This window comes from Hibiscus syriacus, unplaced genomic scaffold (genome assembly GCF_006381635.1).
Source record: "Hibiscus syriacus cultivar Baekdansim isolate YM2019G1 unplaced genomic scaffold, ASM638163v2 tig00111402_pilon, whole genome shotgun sequence".
Lineage (NCBI taxonomy): Eukaryota > Viridiplantae > Streptophyta > Magnoliopsida > Malvales > Malvaceae > Hibiscus > Hibiscus syriacus.
Genome location: NW_024063082.1, coordinates 7,440,010 through 7,458,784, shown reverse-complemented (window position 1 = coordinate 7,458,784; position 18,775 = coordinate 7,440,010). Strand labels below are relative to the sequence as shown.

General features: G+C 33.7%; 2 protein-coding genes and 1 pseudogene across 2 annotated transcripts; 1 reads left to right on the top strand and 2 right to left on the bottom strand.

Annotated features, from left to right (window-relative positions):
• Nucleotides 1–998: 998 nt before the first annotated feature.
• LOC120161504 (protein yippee-like) lies at nucleotides 999–5,570 on the bottom strand. The gene is made up of 6 exons (XM_039171729.1): nucleotides 5,541–5,570; nucleotides 2,946–3,062; nucleotides 1,927–1,970; nucleotides 1,442–1,550; nucleotides 1,295–1,350; nucleotides 999–1,204 (listed from the first exon to the last, which is right to left on the bottom strand). Exons 1-6 carry the CDS (start codon nucleotides 5,568–5,570, stop codon nucleotides 1,120–1,122), a joined length of 441 nt encoding a protein of 146 aa, XP_039027660.1. The 3' UTR covers nucleotides 999–1,119.
• Nucleotides 5,571–6,691: 1,121 nt separating this feature from the next.
• LOC120161502 lies at nucleotides 6,692–14,241 on the top strand (annotated as a pseudogene).
• A 1,132-nt stretch (nucleotides 14,242–15,373) lies between these two features.
• Nucleotides 15,374–17,953, bottom strand: LOC120161796 (putative serine/threonine-protein kinase-like protein CCR3). The gene has a single exon (XM_039172006.1). It carries the CDS (start codon nucleotides 17,813–17,815, stop codon nucleotides 15,419–15,421), a length of 2,397 nt encoding a protein of 798 aa, XP_039027937.1. The 5' UTR covers nucleotides 17,816–17,953; the 3' UTR covers nucleotides 15,374–15,418.
• Nucleotides 17,954–18,775: the final 822 nt, after the last annotated feature.

Below are 18,775 nucleotides of genomic sequence, written 5' to 3'. Positions count from 1 at the left end.
TTAGTGGCTATTTCATTATTTTTAAAATTTCAATACTGAAAGAAGAAGCTTACTTATATTTCAATAACCATTTATATAGTTTACCCTTATATACATAAACAGATACAAATCATCCCAAGAGTTCAAGTAAACCTTTATGAGTATATAGGATTCAAGGAAATCACAAATGCAAACAAACTAATATAAATGATAACGTGCTTAAAACTACATAGATAAATCATAAATACATATTTAATGATATTTTTGGTCTTTATTATTTTATTAAAAAAAATTTAATATTTATTTTTTAAATTTTAAATTTTTTTAATCAAATTAAACCGATGAAAAAAATGATGGAACCCGTTAAACTGTCGTCAATTATTCTATTTTTTTTTCGATGATGAATTAATCTTTTAACATAAAAATTATAAAAATATTTAAAAATTATAGAAAAATAAAAATTATGTCATATAAAGATAAGATATCATTTAAAACACTTTTTAAGAAGCATAATTTTGCCTTTTTCATAAATAATCTTTGGATGATGTTATCATCATATATAAACGTAATAATATAACATGAATCAAGTTATCTCTGTTTAAAGGAATAATTGTTATCTTTAGAGGTTCCAGACTCTCAAGTACTAAAGACTATAAAGGTGTTTGAACTTTCATTATCAAATTATTGTGAATTTTTATAACAAATATTAATTTGTAATCACACTATATTAATAAATAATAATAAAATATTCTAATAATAAAATCAAATATGCAACCATTGAAATATAAAATAATATGGTCATTGATTTTTTTTCAGTATTATTTTAAAATCTGTCATGGATGTATTTTTAATTATGGTGTATTTAATTTTGCTTTTTAAAAAGGTTTCTTCATATCTTTGAAAGATTTCATATCCTAATGGAGTAATAAATAACCATGCCCCAAAATATCAAATTGTAACAGAATATTTCTGATCATCTTTCAACACCAACTAAGATATAATCAACAATTCAATGTTTTCACAGCAAGTTGGACAAGCTGCTTAAACAAGTCAGGTTTTCAAGGATTCACATGAGCGTTGAATGGATTTAAGGGGATAAAGAATGTACAAATTGGAATTTGACCATATTTCATTTGTTAATCAAACATCATCTGCATCACTCCCACCCACGTGTCTTCCATGGCTGATCCAGTAATTGCTTCCATCGGGACCGGACACCTTATACCTGTTTGACACCATGATCCAGAAACCTCTGTTACGAACATCCTTCCCTAACCCGAAACCGAAGTTGCTATATTTCTGATTTATCACTCACCTTTCAAGGACGGATTTTCCTTCCTTGTATTTCTGGTTCTTCTCATGGGCAAGTTCCTAAAAGAAACATAAACAATCCGTGTAATCTACAGAAACAAGCAAAGATACATTAAACCATGAATTTCGAAATTGCAATACTAAAGCTTACGTATTTCCAACCAACAATCGATCCACATACAACACAGAAGATGTCCGCCACGGTGTGCAATCCCGTCATCATCATTCTATCTTCCTTTTCTCCAGAAGTAACATTTACTCTGAGAAACAATGGGAGATGAAAAGTACATATGAAAACAAGCACTCTGTACCGATAACTTCAAATCCCATTTTCTTTCCGAAAGATCATGCAAGTGGGGGATGTCCATGGATTCCATCCTTGGAATATATATCCTTGAAAATGAAATGTTATTGCCTTGCTCTAAATGAACAAAACAAATTACCAGAACCAACAATGAATTCAACAAGCACAATCTTTCGTCATCCGTTAAGCAAGAGATTATGAGTACAACATAGTTCGACAACCACGTCATTACTTGTATCGTTATAGAAGTAGCCTGACACCTTATAGCATGGGCAAATATTACAGTAGTTTATTAACACACAAATTAGGTGTCTAAAACTGAGAAAACTTACACCTTACTGAAGAGATATGCTTTCCCATGCCTGGAGTGGAAGGACTGAACAAAATAACACAAGCAAAACACATGGTCAGAAACTGTGCTTATAAGAGAACCCCAAACAATATTTTTCCAACACCGTGAAAAATATTGGTACAAATGTAAAAGCACCCCAAAAAACACGAAATCGACTACACCAATATGCCTATGAAATATATAACTACTTAATACTTCAGCAATTATGCATCCTCATTTTTTACCATAGTTATCAACCACTAACCAGCTCCTAAGTCAAGTATAAGTATTTCAACTTTCAAACAATTTGAGTGCATAAGACGGTTACCATCTTCTTCACAGTAGCATCATTTTACGACTACATTGGTAGTACAAAGTGTCGATTATCACAGAACCAAATATGCAAAATCTAACATTCATGATTGAGAATAACATTTACAAAGCACATAGTAGGTCTAATCTCTAGCACAAGTCCTTATGAAAGCAAAACAAAATACAATAAACATCATGCTTGTCTTAAAATACCAAGCATTTGCTATCATCAAAGCGCCAAGCCCTTGCAAAGGACGCCAAATTATCAACTATGCCTAAAAAGAGATGATAGCAACATAATCCTCCAAGCATCCATCCAGTTTTTCTATAATAAATTTAACATAGAAGAACCATTGAACTTGCGAAACAAAATACAAATTCCATTGCATCATAAACCAGACAAAAAAATCAACATGGAATATCCAAATCCCTAGTTTGATAATAGAAGAAATCTCAATTTAATCAAGCATGGAACCCATCAATCATAAATTTCATCCAAAATGAAAATGTGTTCTAAATACTGCTCCCAGTAAGTAGTAATATATGCAGTGAACGAAAAAAACGATGGAAAGGAAACTTAGGTATCCCCTAATCATAATTTGAACCGCCATTACACAAACACAGTACAGCCAAACAAATTAGAAATACCCAGATGTGGATTTCAGCCAAAAGTCAAAGGAATCAAATTTAAGAAAGAAGAAAAACAACCTTGGAGACAATATCATCACAAAGAGCAAGATGGGTTTTGCAGTGCTTGCAGCTATAAGCCTTCCCTTCAAGATTCACCACAAATAACCTCCCCGTGGATCCACCACCAACCAGATCCTAACGAAACACAAAAGAAAAATAAATACAAAGAAAGACTTTTTTTTTAATTTGGATGCTCAAAAGAAAAAAAATGATTATCGCAGAAAAGAAAGAAATAATTGGTGATTGGTGTAAAGGGTTGTCGGGATTAAAGAAAATTAAATGGATTGCATGTGAAATTCCAGAAAGAGAAAATATTTGTTTTTGAATGCCTTGCTGGCTTGGCTTCCTTCTCTGTTGTTTTGCTTATGCTTTGGTGTCTTCAATTGTTCAATTAACCATAAATGTGGACCAGAGAGGCTGTCACGTTTAGTTTTGAGCAAAGCCACTTGAAAAAAATGATTTTTTTCGAGTCAATTTGAACTAATTTCAAGTTATAATTTTATAAATTTGATTAAAAAAATCTCAAGTTCAATTGAATTGTAAAATACAATTTAAACAGTAATTTGAATAACTTAAATTTTTAATAATTAGTATATTGATTTTAAAGTTTAAATTGAGTATCTCGACTCTATATATATATCACATATACAAAAAATATGAAAAAATATATATTTATTATATATAGTTATAAAAAATCATTTAAATTAGCATCACGTAATATCATAATATTATTAATATTTATAATTAAATTTAAACAAAAATTCAAAAATTTGACTCGACTAAACTCAAAAAAAATTATATCGACTATGAGATATTTAACTTGACTTGATCAAACGCTCATGTTTCATCATTTTACCTTCTTTTTCCAAAATTTGACTTTGTTCCCCTTTTTCCATATCACGTATTAGTTCAAGTTTTAATTAATAATTAAATTTCTTATAATTCTAATTCAATAGTTTTATTTGGACAAGTACATTCAATCGGTTAATCAAATCATATATCTTTATTTATTTGTATTTTCTTAGATCGTTGATTTTAAATATATTAGAAACACTCTCATTCCTTCCTCAAATCCTCCTTTCCTCTTCTTTTTAGATAAAATTATAATTAGATTTAAAATTTATTAAAAAATAATATTTTTAGTGAAGGATAGTGATATTAATTCCATAAAAACCATTAACATATTCACAGAATAAACTGATGATATTGTTTTTAAGAGAAGGTAAAATTTGAAAGTCAATAAATAATGAATTTGCCTAAGTAGAATGATTATGATTCGAAGCATTGCAACCTAATTCTGTAATTCAGCAGCTCCCTAAACCCATCAATTGTCTATAATTATGTTGATGGACTCTCGTGTCGTGTCGCCATATTCAACAATAATGCAAACTTGTCTTATAAGTTCGGTTGGATTTGGTATTTGGTTTTGGTAAAGGTTTGCCTGTCTTTTTTTACGACTTTATGTAAAGTTTTATTTCTTTTTCATTTTCCAGTTTTTTTTCAAAATTTTCTTTAATTAAATCCAATATTATTACTTATTACTAATACGGTTCCATTATTGTTATTTTTATTTAATGGTTAAATAGTTAATTTATAATAATTTTGGGTAAATGATACTGGTGGTCATTGAATTGTTAAGATGCTTTTATTTTGGTTATCAGACTTTTAAATTTCATATTGGAATCATTGAACTTTAAGATTATTTGCACTTTGATCACTATCGTTAACCACAACAGATGTAACATGCCCACACGTCACTTTTTAAATAAATTAATATTTTAATTTTTTTGGTATAACCACCGGTTTCTGATTTATTAGTTGACTAATCCTGATCGGATATTACAAAGGTAATAACGATTCTCCCAACCTAATTTACTCCATTCACAATTATTAGAATCCGAACATCATAAAAGATTATAAAATAAATTACATTATATATATAAAAAGGTTACATTATAATTGTTTTGTCAAAAATAAAATTTACATTAATGAAGAAGAATAAAAATATAGCAATAAAATATGTTAATTATAATATAAGTTATAAAATATTATAAGAATATATGTATAATATATATTAATATTTTAGTTTGATTTATTATAATAAATTAAATTGTGACTGAAATTGATTCTATTGAAAATAATTAATATTTTAGTTATCACATAAATTATAAAACATTATAATAAGTGATAATATTAATTTAAATAAATTAGCTTTATCAAAATTGTTTACAATATTACAAAACTAAAAAAATAATGAATAAGAGAAGCAAAAAGTAATAATAAAAATATTAATTATGATATAATTTATATTAAAAATATATATTCTTATAAAATTTTATAATTTATATTATAATTAATATATTTTTAATTAATTTGTATCCTTCTTATTCATTAGTCCTTATTTTATAACATAAATTATACATAATATTTATAAAACAAATATATTTTTAATGTAATAATGATGTTAAAAATATGTTATTATATTATTTTATAATTTATATTATGGTTAATATATTATATTTATCATAATATATTTTCAATCATAACTTAAACTAAATATTATTTTTGTCAATATTATAACAAATTTTTAGTGTAATGGTCAAGTGTTGGAACCTTCCTCAATATCTCAGGTTTAATCCACATCAAGTGTAATTATATATTTTTAAAAAAGGATTATATGTTTAAATTTCAAATATTTAGAATGGTAATTAAATCAACAATCAAATAATTTCCCTTTTAGAATGGTATTATTTCCTCCAATATGGAACAATAAATTCAATTATAATGGCCCAGACAACTCATAAATCCTTATTATTGTCGGCCCATTTTAAATTTCTGAAATTCATTCCAATGAAGCTTTTCAGAATCAATGAAGTCCATGCTTATTGGCCTTAAGAACTCGTATATCTTTATGATTTATTTTTTATAAAAGGAAGAGAAAAAAATATCCGGAATTATATATAATATTTAGTATTAATTAGGATTTAACTCTAATAAAAAAACTTAATGTATGAGTGAAAGTGAAGGTGGATGCAACAGTTTTTGCTTGTGTCCCTCTACTTCATAGATGTGCACTCGGTCAGTTAAGTTTATATAAATTAATACTTGAATAAATTGATTGATTTATTAAATTTGATAATAAACATTCAAACATTCATGTAGATATCATGCTCGAACCTATAATCTCTAAGAGTAATAATTATTCATTTAACTAAGGAGATCGCTTGGTTTGTAGTTTGTACAACCATCATCCTTTTTTGAAATTAAAAAAAATTATTTTTAATTGAAAGCAATCTAAAATATTAATTTTTTAAATTGTATAAATATTAAAAAAATAACATTTTAACTTGCGATAAATTAAACTATTAGAAAATTCTCTTATCATTTTTTATTACGTCTCTTATTAGACGACTTAAAGCATAACTACCCGTACAAAAATAAAAAAAGACAGAGATGAAATAGACACATTAACCAGATTTTGTTGTTTTTCTTTACGTCTTTCCTTTTGCGAATGTTCTAGAACCTTTTTTACTCATTACTGAAGCTTTTAGTCACTCTCTATTAAAAGCTTTTGTCTTTTAAAGTTCATTGTCAAAGTGGAAGGGATAGATGGATTAAAACTAAGGGACAAAACTTGGAAAAAAAGGTGTAGTTGATTTTCCAACCACCAAGCAAAGCTGAAACCTCTATGTTCATAAATACAGCAGAGAGGAGCACTTGGTGGGCAAAAGGTTGATATATGCTCCAATTCCCTTTTCCATTGACATCGAAGGGAAATAAAAAGAATTCCAAGAGGCAAAATAAGAGAAATTGTGGGACCAGTCAGGCCTCAGTTCGTCCTCTTTGGATCATCCACTGTTCAACTTAGTTTCTGCAATGGTGGATGGGGTTTTATTCTTGCTGACGTCTATGCCCGCAAAGTATTTTCTGCCTTATAGAATGGTTTTTTTTTCAATGCCTTAGTTGAGTTATTTTTAGTTCCTTGATAAATGATAATCTGGGTTTTTTTGGATAATTTAGTTTTTATTACTCAAATAGCAGTGAACTGCTTTAAAAGAACAATGAGTGTTCGGAGTACAAGGATTGCCCCAAATCAAAAATGACAAACAAACAAAATCAAATTATACCCCATTGATTACAAAGATTAAAATTTATAATATTTAATTTATTGATAGGCCTTCCCCTTAGATGAAATCCAACCGTTTCCTTGATAGCTTTGAACATAACATCAACAGTGGAAGCTTGACTTTGAAATATTCTCATGTTCATTTCTTTCCAGATTGTGTAAATTAGAGCATTGGAAGAGATTTTCATTAAAGAAGTGAGGGATTTTCCCTTCCAAGTAGCAATAGCCCAATCATAGAGAGTTTCCCAAGAAGTGTGCCAAAAACGAATACCATTGATTTCAAAGATAGCAGTCCATAAAGCAGTAGCAATCGGCTAGTCAAAAAATAAATGGTTTCTAGTTTCAAATCCTACTCCACAAAGAGTGCAGTGAAGGTCATTTACTAGCCCCATTCGATTGAGCCTTTCTTTAGTGGGAAGGCAATCAAGGAAAGCCATCCATGAAATTAGGCTATGTTTAGGGATGAGGAGCGGAAACCAAAACAGAGAGTGCCAGTACACCTTAGAGTTCTTTACCCTAATCTCATTCCATAAATCATTAACTTTCTTGGAGCCAGAAAGCAAATTAGAGGAAACTTCATTTCTAAGTTTCAACATCTGTTTTATAGGCCAGCTCATGTTATTTTTAACAGTTGAATACCAGAAATCATTGGTATTAAAAATGTACTGACCAAGCCAAGCCACCCACAAAGAACCTTCTTCAGCCAAAATATTCTTAATAAGGAGCATCATGCAAGCTTTGTTCTAGGTTTTCAAGTCTTTCAGACCAAGTCCTCCTTCTGATTTAGGCTTGCATATATTCTGCCAACTCACTCTGGCGCCAGCAACAGGTTTATCAATTCCCTTCCAAAAAAATCTAGAACATAATTGATCGATCTTTTTAATGATAGAGAAGGGAATGAAGTTTTTTCTACTCCAATAATTAGTGATGCTAAATAAAACTGCTCGAACAAGTTCCAATCTGCCAACATAACTTAAAGACCTACCAGACCACTGATGCAATCGAGCTTTAATACTTTCAATAAGAGCTGAGCAATCAAATTCAGTAATTTTCCTTTTAGTAAGAGGGATTCCCAGATACCTTATTGACAGTCTGCCAAGTTTAAAATTAGTAAGCGATTTCATTGTCTCAAGAGAGGGAAGAGAAACACCAGCAAAAAATAATTCGTATTTGGAAGCATTTAATTTGAGGCCAGACATTCCATAGAAAATATCAAGGACAGAAGTGACCCCTACAACAGAATCCACTGTGCCTTTACAAAAGATAAGGAGGTCGTCAGCGAATGAGAGATGAGTGAGACCAATACGCTTACATTTGGGATGGTAATTAATCAAGCCTTTTGATGTAGCCAGATTCAAGAGTTTTGACAGAACATTCATTGAGAGGACAACAAGGAAAGGGGATAGGGGATCCCCTTGCCTTACTCCCCTAGCTCCTTTGAAATATTCAATAAGGCTCCCATTAAAAGAGATTGAAAATCGAGTGGTCGAGTAGCATGTTTCAATCTAGGAAATAAAGAGAGGAGGAAGATTAATAGCTTTCAGCACAGCAGAAATGAATTCCCAGTTGAGGGAGTCAAAGGCTTTATGCATGTCGATTTTCAGAGAACAGCGTGGGGATATGTGCTTTCTATTGTATCCTCGCACTAATTCCTGAGCCAAAAGAGTATTATCAACAATAGATCTACCCTTAACAAAAGATGTTTGGTTAAGGGTAATGAGGTCAGGAATTAAGCTGGTGAGTCTGTTGACCAAGATTTTAGAAATTGCTTTGTAGAACACTGAGCAGCAAGAAATTGGACTAAAATCTTTGACCTTACTTGGGTTAGGAATCTTAGGTATCAAAGCAATAGAAGTAGTATTGAAGTCAGGAAGGATGAAAGATTCCTTAAAGAATTGTTGAACAACAACATTAATATCATTTTCAATGATTGGCCAAGACTTTTTAAAGAAAAGGGGAGAATAACCATCAGGTCCGGGGGCTTGGTCATTTCTTTGACTAAAAAATCCATCTTTGATTTCTTCCTTGGAGATAACCTTTATAAGGTTAGCAGCTTGATCAGCAGACAAAACAGATTGAAGAAGATTTTTGAGTAGGTCAGAATCAATACTTTTGACCATAGGGTTTGAAGTGCCCAACAAATTTGTGAAGAATTTAATTACCTCAAAGGACATATCATCAAAATTTTCAAGTCTATTCCCTTTATCATCAATCAGCTGTCTACTGGTTTCTCTTTTGTGTTTTATAGCAACAGTTGAGTGGAAGAATTTAGTACATTTGTCTCCATCTTTGAGCCACTGAACTTTGGCTTTTTGCCTGAGTAACATAGATTCAGATTCCTCAAGAAAATTAAGCTCTTTTTGGAGAGGGATTTCCAAATCAAAATCAACCTCACCCTTGAGAGTTTTGAGTTGTTGATACTCAAGTTCAGCTTTTTTAAGTTTAACCCTCATTGAGAGGTCACTGTAGAAGGAGTTATTAAGGCCTTTGAGGTGATTCTTAAGGCGCTTAAGTTTAGAGAAGAGAATCTGCATAGGGTTACCTTTAGTAGAAAGATTCCAAGAATGATTGACAGTATCCATAAAGTTAGGATGCAAAGCCCAAAAGTTGAAGAACTTAAAGGGTTTGGGTCGATTAGCTTGTACCTCTTTATAAGTCCAAAGAAGAGCCATACAGTGGTCATATATGCCTGGAGCAAGGAACTCAACATGGGAAGAATTGAAAGAATTGATCCAGTTCTGATTAATAAGGACCCTATCAAGCTTCCTAGCTAAGAAAGTATTTTGTTGTTTGTTACTCCAGGAAAAGGTTGGGCCAAAATAAGGATGATCAAAAAGGTCAATATCAGAAAGCGCATCTTGAAAATCTCTCATGTCTGAGGAAGATGAAAGACCAAGCATATCAAAATCAGAAGATTCATTGGAGTTCAAGATTATATTGAAGTCACCCCCTGTGATCCAAGGATAATGGCCTTAGGATCTATCTAAGTCTCTTAGTTGCTGCCAAAGTAATCTTCTTTCTCTACCATCATTGCTGCCATAAACAACAGTAATTATGAAAGGAGAACCAGAGTGAAGGCCTTTGATAGTTAAACATTGACTAGATGCAATACAGAAGGAAAAGTCAAGACCCTTTCTCCATAAGATCCAAATACGTCCATTGATAGCAAAATCATAATTGGTGAAGGCATTCCAGTTTGTAAATTTACTAGAGAGGATTTTCAAGGATTTTTCAGGTTTAACTCTAGTTTCAAGCAAGCAGAGAACATTTATTTTATTCAAATTAGCTCTACTAATTACACTAACTTGTTTATTAAGACAATTGAGTCCTCTGATGTTCCAAAAAGCACAGATCATTTAGAGGAAGAAACAGAAGCACCTCTACTACCATCACCCTCAGTATTTTTTGCATTAACAATCTTATCTTTCTTTTTCTGCTTTAGCTCATTGACAATATTCGAAACTCCTAAGGAGGCAGATCTAAATTTTCTCTGTTGGCCTTCAAGAGCAGTAGAGGATTCATCCATAGCACTTAAAACATCAAATCTGTTTTTTGATTCAGAAAGAGATTGTTTTGCTTTAATAGGTCTACCCCTACCTCTCTTAATGTTAGGAGGTTGAGAAGAAGATAAGACTTCAGCAGGATCATCAATAGTTTTAGTTAGCTCTAAACCTTTTTCTTCATTAGGAATACAAATAACAGTAACAGGTTTACTATAATTGTCCAAAGAATTCTCAACAGTTTCAATTGCCTCAATCACAGTGCTGACAGTAGCTTTAGAAGAATCATCAATAGCGGAAGGATGAATGGGATCAGAATCTTGCAAAAGCTCTATGCCTCCTACAGTAGGTTCAGTCTGTTGAGTAGAATTATGAGTTTCCTTCTTTTTCCAGACTAACTGTTTAACATGAGGTTGATTTTTTAAGGAATTGCAGTTCTTGTCACTATGGCCAAAGAGACTACATTTTCTACAGCTAGAAAGTAGCCAAGGAACATCAACCAAAACTGAAATAGATTTATCATCTTTAAGTTGAACATCAACAAATTTAGGTATAACTTGATTAACCCCTATCTCAATACAAACTTTTGCATATTCCAGATGAGATTTTTCAGCAGTGACCGAGTCCATAGACAGAGGATTACCTATAGCACTAGCTATATAACTCAATCCGGTTCTTGAGAACAGTTCAAGAGGAACATTAAATAAATGAACCCATACTGGAATTCAAGATAAGTCAAATTGCAGTCTTTCCAAGTTGGGCTCCCATTTTCGAAGGATTAAGGGTTTGTTTAGAATATGCCAGGGTCCATTTTCCAGAACCCAATCTCTACTTGATTCAGTTTCAAAGGAAAAGACATAAAGATTATTCCCAGCAAAACTGACCTGGACATTGCTGCCTCCGATAGCCCTCTTCCATAGATTTCCAACGATGCGTTGCATTGTAGAAAAGTTAGGGGCAGCACCGAGAAACTGGCCAACAATCGAGAGCTTCCATTCTTTAATTCCAGCATCAAGGACCTCAGGAGGAGGATGAATAGATACAACCCCTTCATGAACCCTAGGTGGATGATAATCCAGTTCGTGTCCCTCATAAGAGCCAAAAAAATTTCTCCAATCCATAGACATAAGGAGAGAAACAAACAGAGAAACAATAGAAGACAGAGGAAAATAAATCAGCCTGAGAACGCAGTGAAAGGGAGATTAGAACGCCGGAGGCACGATCAAGGATTTCTGGATTCATTAGCCTTGCTAATATGCGCCTAGAGAGAAACCTTATCGTGCGCCATTTCACAATACCACATTGCCCACCATAATCTGGGTTCTTTTGATTCTAAAGTACATCTTTTATTTTTCACCCCTTTTGAGGAGTGATCCGGTGTGTTTACTTTTGTGAATGTGTTCCCTTGTTTAGTAATCAGATTATTGAATGTTACGATAGAAAAGAGAATCTAAGTTTCTTTTCCCTTCTTTCTTCATGTGAAGGAATTTATTGTGGTTAATGAATGTTCTTTTATTAGTTTTAATACAATATAATTAGCAGTTCTGCAAATTTGGATGAATAAGTGGAGGGTAATTCTGGATTGTCAGTAAAATTACAAAATTTATGACGGTAATTGTGTTCCTTAACTTCAGCACTCAAATTATTTGATCCCGAGCAGATCAAAACAGAAAATAACAGTTGAACTTTTTAACTATTCAACTATTTGCACTGAGACATGAATTTGTTGCTAGTACTGGGTGTGTGTACTTATGCCAGTTACTGCACCCTGACGATTCTTCTCTAATTTTACTACTGTCGTTTGTATTCTATGAGAATCATGCTTGATTTTATATTCTTCCGCAGGCCAACGTACTTTTACGAGGATATAACGGATGAAATTCACGGCGTGCTTGATGTGTTTTTCCAAAGGTATTAAAGTTTTGATAGTCACTGCTTCGAACTTGTCAAAGTTGTGATTGATGCTTATGGAACAGCCGTGTATTGGAAAACACTCCCAAATTTGGGAAAGATAAGGATGCTGCTTTCTTATTATAAGAATTGATTCCTTTGATATGTATTTTGAGTTTTGGAAAATAGTAAACTAAAGTAGTAGGGGAACCCTTTTTCTATTCAGTTCAGATTTGTAAGGTATTATCTTTTCAAAGTGATTTGAATTTAACACTGTGGTTCTGTTCATTTGTACGTTACAGGACGATTCTAATCCACCTTCATTGATAATAACTTATTTCGGAGGTAATGAATCGATGGGACCTCATCCATCTGGCCTTGGCCCTCATTTTTTTTTTCTTCCCGAATTTATCAACAACATGAGGAAAATAGCAGTTCATCTCAAGGTATTTTCTCAAATCTCAACATCATTCTCAGTTGAGGTTGATGCATCATTGTAGAATTTAAGAGAATCGGTCTGATCCACGAGTGCTAAAGCAATACTTGCAATATATGGGCTGAAAGCTTGAAGCTTGCTAGCATGAACTTATCAGTTATTTATATGATAAAATTTAGAGCTTTAGATCATGAAATGGAGCCTAAGAAACGTTCCAACATGTATTCATGAACAAAAGATACAAACTCAATTGCTGGATCAAACTGACAATGAGAAAATGGTTTCGTGCGAGTGATTCGAAATTTCAGTTCTTTGTTTGCTTGTGTTTGTTAAGTAGCAGGATTAAGCGCAACATGGCAGGTTTTTTTCACTGTATGATAGTAACATGGAATGCTCATTCTATGCTTTTCTTCTTTTCCCTAGACCAGAGCCTTTCAGATTCAACACGCTTCATATTTCTTACTTGTCCTCCCGTTGATGAAGAAAGAATAGATAAAGACAGAAGGTGATGTAATGCATGTTTTCTATGCTCCCCCCCCCCCAATATCTTATATCGCAAATAGTCAAGCTAAGTCATTCCTTCGGTAAATCAGTCAATATCTATGCCACTTTGTTCGAACAAATAAGTTATGCCGGGCTTATTCTGAAGCCTGTATAAAGCTCTGCCAGATTGGATGTAAAGGCGATCGATCTTTTCACTGCATTTCGACAAAGAGATGATTGGAAAACTTGCTTCACGTAAGTTTTCCTTTCTACAATTTAATATTATCTTCTTCTTTTTGTCTGACGCAATCATATTTTCCTTATTCACTATATTTTTGTGAACGGCTAAACCAAAATCCTTTTGCCATTGTACTTGAAGTTTATGGTGCTTGAACATGAATCAAACTGTAATTATAGTGTAGAGGGAGTTGGCTTGTTTCTGTTATTTTGCAGTCAACTAATTGTAATGAAGTTTATCTCGAAACTGAACTATTGAGTTTATGCTTTTCATCAGAGATGGAATTCATCTATCAGCTGAGGGAAGCACAATAGTGGTGGCGGAGAATCTAAAAGTACTGAAAGAAGCAGAGTGGAAGCCATCTCTGCTCTGGAAATCAATGCCGACTGAATTCGCAGATGATTCACCTTATGATCTCGTTGCTTCTGATGGGAAAACCACGTTGAATCCATCCGAATGGACGTCTCACCGAGCGATTCAATGGGACTAGAGTTCTGAGTTCTCTTAAAGATCATCATCTCCAAATCCCATGGAAATGGAAGGATGATGAAGTTCTATAGATGAAATTTATAGGAAAGACTGAGCTATAACATTTGAGTACTATGGTTGCTTCCAGCAAAGCTATCAAGACTTCAATTCAATACTGTGCAATATACATAGGCACGCGCGAACACACACACGGTTTCAAGCTAACTTTCGTTCATAATCAACACATTTTTATACTCAGCTTTTTTCCATAATTTGATTATAAGATACGAATTCTGCATTTTCGCAACCAAAAAATATGAAGTTTTCTTTTTATTTTGCTCATTGGATGAAATAGCTAACACTAAAGTTTTCAAAGGATTTTGGCTGATGTTATACGAGTCCAATATAAGATTATTATAAGATAATATAATCGGATTTAATGTTTACTTTGTACGCATCATATTTGAGGTGTGATGCTCCATTAGTAGCACCATAAACAATCCGATCAGTCTAATCAATGACGTCATTTTGTCTAAAAGTATACAATTCCTCGCACGCATGTGTTGTCATTTGGGTGGCTCCATTGCTTGGGAAATCTAACATCACGGCCTGATTTTCGTTGGAATTGAAATTGATGGATCTTCACGTACTAAAGTGATGGTTTTGGCACACGCTTGGCTCCAAAAACATCAATATTTTCTTTCCATTGCAAACTTGTTTCCATCATAAGCGGTTTCCGGTAAACATCTTCTCTTTGATTTTGTGGTTATTAAGGGAACAAGGATTGAGGAGTTTTCAAGATTGGTTTTAGAGGTTGGTAAACGGTAATGACAAATCTAAAAAATCTTGTCACAGAATCATAAAAATTTCCAATATCTTTAAGAGAACAAAAACTCATATCCAATCCAAAAAATGTATTTTTTTATTGCTTGTTTAATGGGATTTGCGCAACTAGAAATTCTGGAGAGAGAGTTCCATTGACAAAACATGGCGGAATGAGTTGTGTTTTCATCAATAGGCAGAGATGATAATAATGAAGCTTCATGCTTTTCACCGCACCTTTTTTTCCCTTCATTCTGCACCCACTTTGCACCGACTAATAAAATATGGGCAAAAGAAGAGGTAGGGCACCGCCATCATTCAACCATTTTTTTTTCAAAATTGTATCCCTGGTGGAATCCAAATAAATTTTCCCCAGAATTTGAAGTCAATTTCCTTCATATGAAACTCCCAATTCCAAACCCAGAATTAATAGCAAGACTAAAAATCATTTGATCTTACTAAAAAATGAAGCATCTTTCTAGATAAATTATTGATAGAAAAAATAATTTTTTTTGGGGGGGGGGGATTTCAGTCTGAAACAAATGAATATGCACCACTAGAGATGCTTCCATGGCTGCCATCACATACATTCAATGCCCTCTCCAAATTAGAAACAATGTCGCCAATTATTGGCCTTTCTTTGCTTTCTGAATTCACACAATGCATTGCTGTGTATGCCATAAGCTCCACTGCTTCAGCTTCATTAAGCTCTGGTGGTCCAACCCTTGGGTCCAATACCTTAACCATTTCACCTGCAATTATTGCAGGCACTGCAAAATCCACCAGGGTTATTGGGATACCACCACTTTCATCATTCTTGAATATAGCTCTTTTCCCTGTAAGAAGTTCTAGCATTACAACTCCGAGTCCATAGACATCGCTCTTTGTTGTTAATACATTTAAGCCATAGTACTCGGGGTCGATATAACCGACCGTTCCGGCTGCCCTCATCGGCCTGTAATCTTGGTTGGATTCTGGATCCATCAAGGAAAGTCCAAAATCCGAAACTCTTGCTGTCCAATTCGTATCGAGTAATATGTTGGAAGACTTTATGTCCCTATGGATAATGGGTGGAACTGCATAATTGTGAAGATATTCGATTCCCCGGGCCGCATCCAATGCAACTCTGATCCTCATTTTCCATGAATTAATCAAACTACTGCTTTTCTCGACGTTGTTCGTATCGTGCAAATGATCGTAAACTGCACCATTCTTCATGTATTCATAAACCAGAAGCCTTTCATCCTTTTCTTCACAATACCCAACAAGCCTGACCAAATGCTTATGATGAAGCCGGGACAAAAATGCCAATTCTGATTCGAAAGCCGTCTCTTTCTCTTGGAATTTCTTGGTTTTTTGACCTATTTCGCCTCTTTTAATGGCCACCTCACGGCCATCCCACAACTTCCCTTTGCAAACAATCCCAAAGCTCCCGGCACCGATCTTGTTCTCTGGTGAGAAATCGTTGGTTGCAGCAACAAGCTCGGCCAAGCTGAATTCCTCTGCTCTATCGGCATGTTTGGATGATGTCCCACTTCTCTGTCGCTTCATTGCTCCTGAGCTATGGCGTCGGATCGAAAATGACCTCGACGAAGGACTGTTGTTTGATCCTGGACCACCATTGGAACCAATTCTAGTGATTGTTGGCTGGACTGAGTTATGAACTTTCTTTCTCCCACAACAAATCCCAGTCCATAGACAGTAAATAATACCACAAATCCCCATAAAAACTCCTACTGATCCAACTATTACAAAAGCTAATAATCTTCCCCTGAAGGGAGAGGACTGTTTCAAAACATCCGGAGGTGGAGCCGGCGGCGGTAATGGCGGCAATGGAGAGGAAAAATTGAAACAAGGTGAAGGTTTACAAATGTTACCAGTGCCAAAACAAAGCCTACTTGATTGAGGATATAATCCACACTCGTTACAAGAAGATTGAACGCAAGGCCCTGGTAAAATCACAGCTCCCAAAGGTAACTCATTTGCAGAAGCATTGTTCTCAGGCCACCCTGGACCCCAACAAACGATTGAAAAATTCCTAGTGGTTAATCCACACGTAAAATTTAAACCTGAAACAATGGATTCCAACTCGATTCCTTCAACAGCAGTCTCGTTTAAGGAACCCCAACAAACAACTGTGCCATTCGATCTCCTTATTGCACAACTAAAACCTTCCCCAAGAGCCAACCCAGAAGCAAAGTTTAAACCTTTGTTTGAAGGAACGTTTAATTGACCCTTTGAGTTATCTCCTTTACAGACTAAATCTCCAACTGAGTTTACTCCACAAACATGGGAAAACCCAGCTTCGATATTCGAAACTGATAAGTTCCCAAATTGTTTTTCAATGTCTTTCCCTACTGAGTTACGTCCCCAACAAGTCACCCTATTATTCTCACTCAAAACAATCCCACATGAAAACCCAAACCCGGACGCAATTTTACCCATGGTGTAATTACCGGAAGGTAGCTCATTGGTGCTATTTATGTCATTTCCGAGGGGTCTCCAGCAGGACACAGATGGCGTCGTATTAGTCGTCGCGCAAATCTTCCCGCTGCCGATCGAGAGGGATTGTAGCAAAACGGTGTTGTTATAGTACAGGCGTTTGGCGGGAAATTTTGGAGAGTTTGTTTCCCAGCAGAGGAGGGCGTAACCACCGGAACGGAGGGCACAAATGCTTGTTTGGCCACCGGCGACGGTGGAGTAAGAGACGTTAGGGAGGATGGAGACGGCGATGGAGGAAGGGTCTCCGGCGCGGTAGCAAATAATGCGTTGATCCGGCTCGGCGGCAACGATGGCGCATACGGTGGCGGTGGCGTAGGCGATGGCGAACGTTGATCCAGAACCCAAAGCATGGATTAACAGCGGGAAGAAGACAATGGTATAGAAACTAACGGCTGAAAGAAAAAGAAAATATAGTTTCTTCATTTAAAAAAGGTCGAGCTTGACGGCGGAAAGGGTGGCTGTTCCGTCCGTCAGCTTCATTTGGCGAGAGAGAAGAAAGGAAATAGTTTGAAAAGGTTGGGACTTTCAGGTTTTTAGAGCGTTTTAGGGAACAAGGCCGTGTTTGGGACCAGGCGAAATTAAATTAATGAAAATATAACTGCCGATTTTTTAATTAATTTAAGATTCTATTAGAATAAGTAAAGATCTTTTATTTTATTTTTCTTTAGGAAATTTTTTATTAAAATCCATCTGATAATTTATTTAAAAATCATAATAAAATTTGAGAAAAAAGAAACCCAACATAAATGGAAATCATCAAAAAGTTAACAACAAACTTAAAAGCAAGCAACTTGAAATTTAACAAAACTTAAAATTGCAAAAATCTATTTTGATATATATATATATATATATATATATATATATACAAATAAATATTACTACCAAACTAGAAAAAAAATATTAATAAATAACTTATTAATTTCTAGAATAGTAATTTTTTCTAGAAAAAAAGTTAATTGTTCTCTAATGATATTTGATTATGATTGATGTTGAAGAACGAAAACGAGGATTTGAGTTTCCATGTTTTTATCGGAAGGAGAAGTGTCATTAGTTGACATTTGTTTCTGTTTTCGCATTCTTTTTCTTTCCTAGTAATGAACGCAGATGAATATTTAGCAGTTAGATATAGCTTTATGAGTATTTATCGTAAAGAGTTTTAATATTTAATAAATAAATTTTTAAATTCAAATTTTATAAAAAAATTCAGATATAATCACAATCGCCGTTAAGTTACACAAGTCATGATTAGAAGCAAATTATGATTAAAAGTAAGGATGAACGTATGATTTTATGTTAGATGATGAACTTGAATTTATAAAATTTTACGAGTAAACTTAAATTTATAAAACTCTAAGAATGACGAAAACAAATTTTCAACAGAAA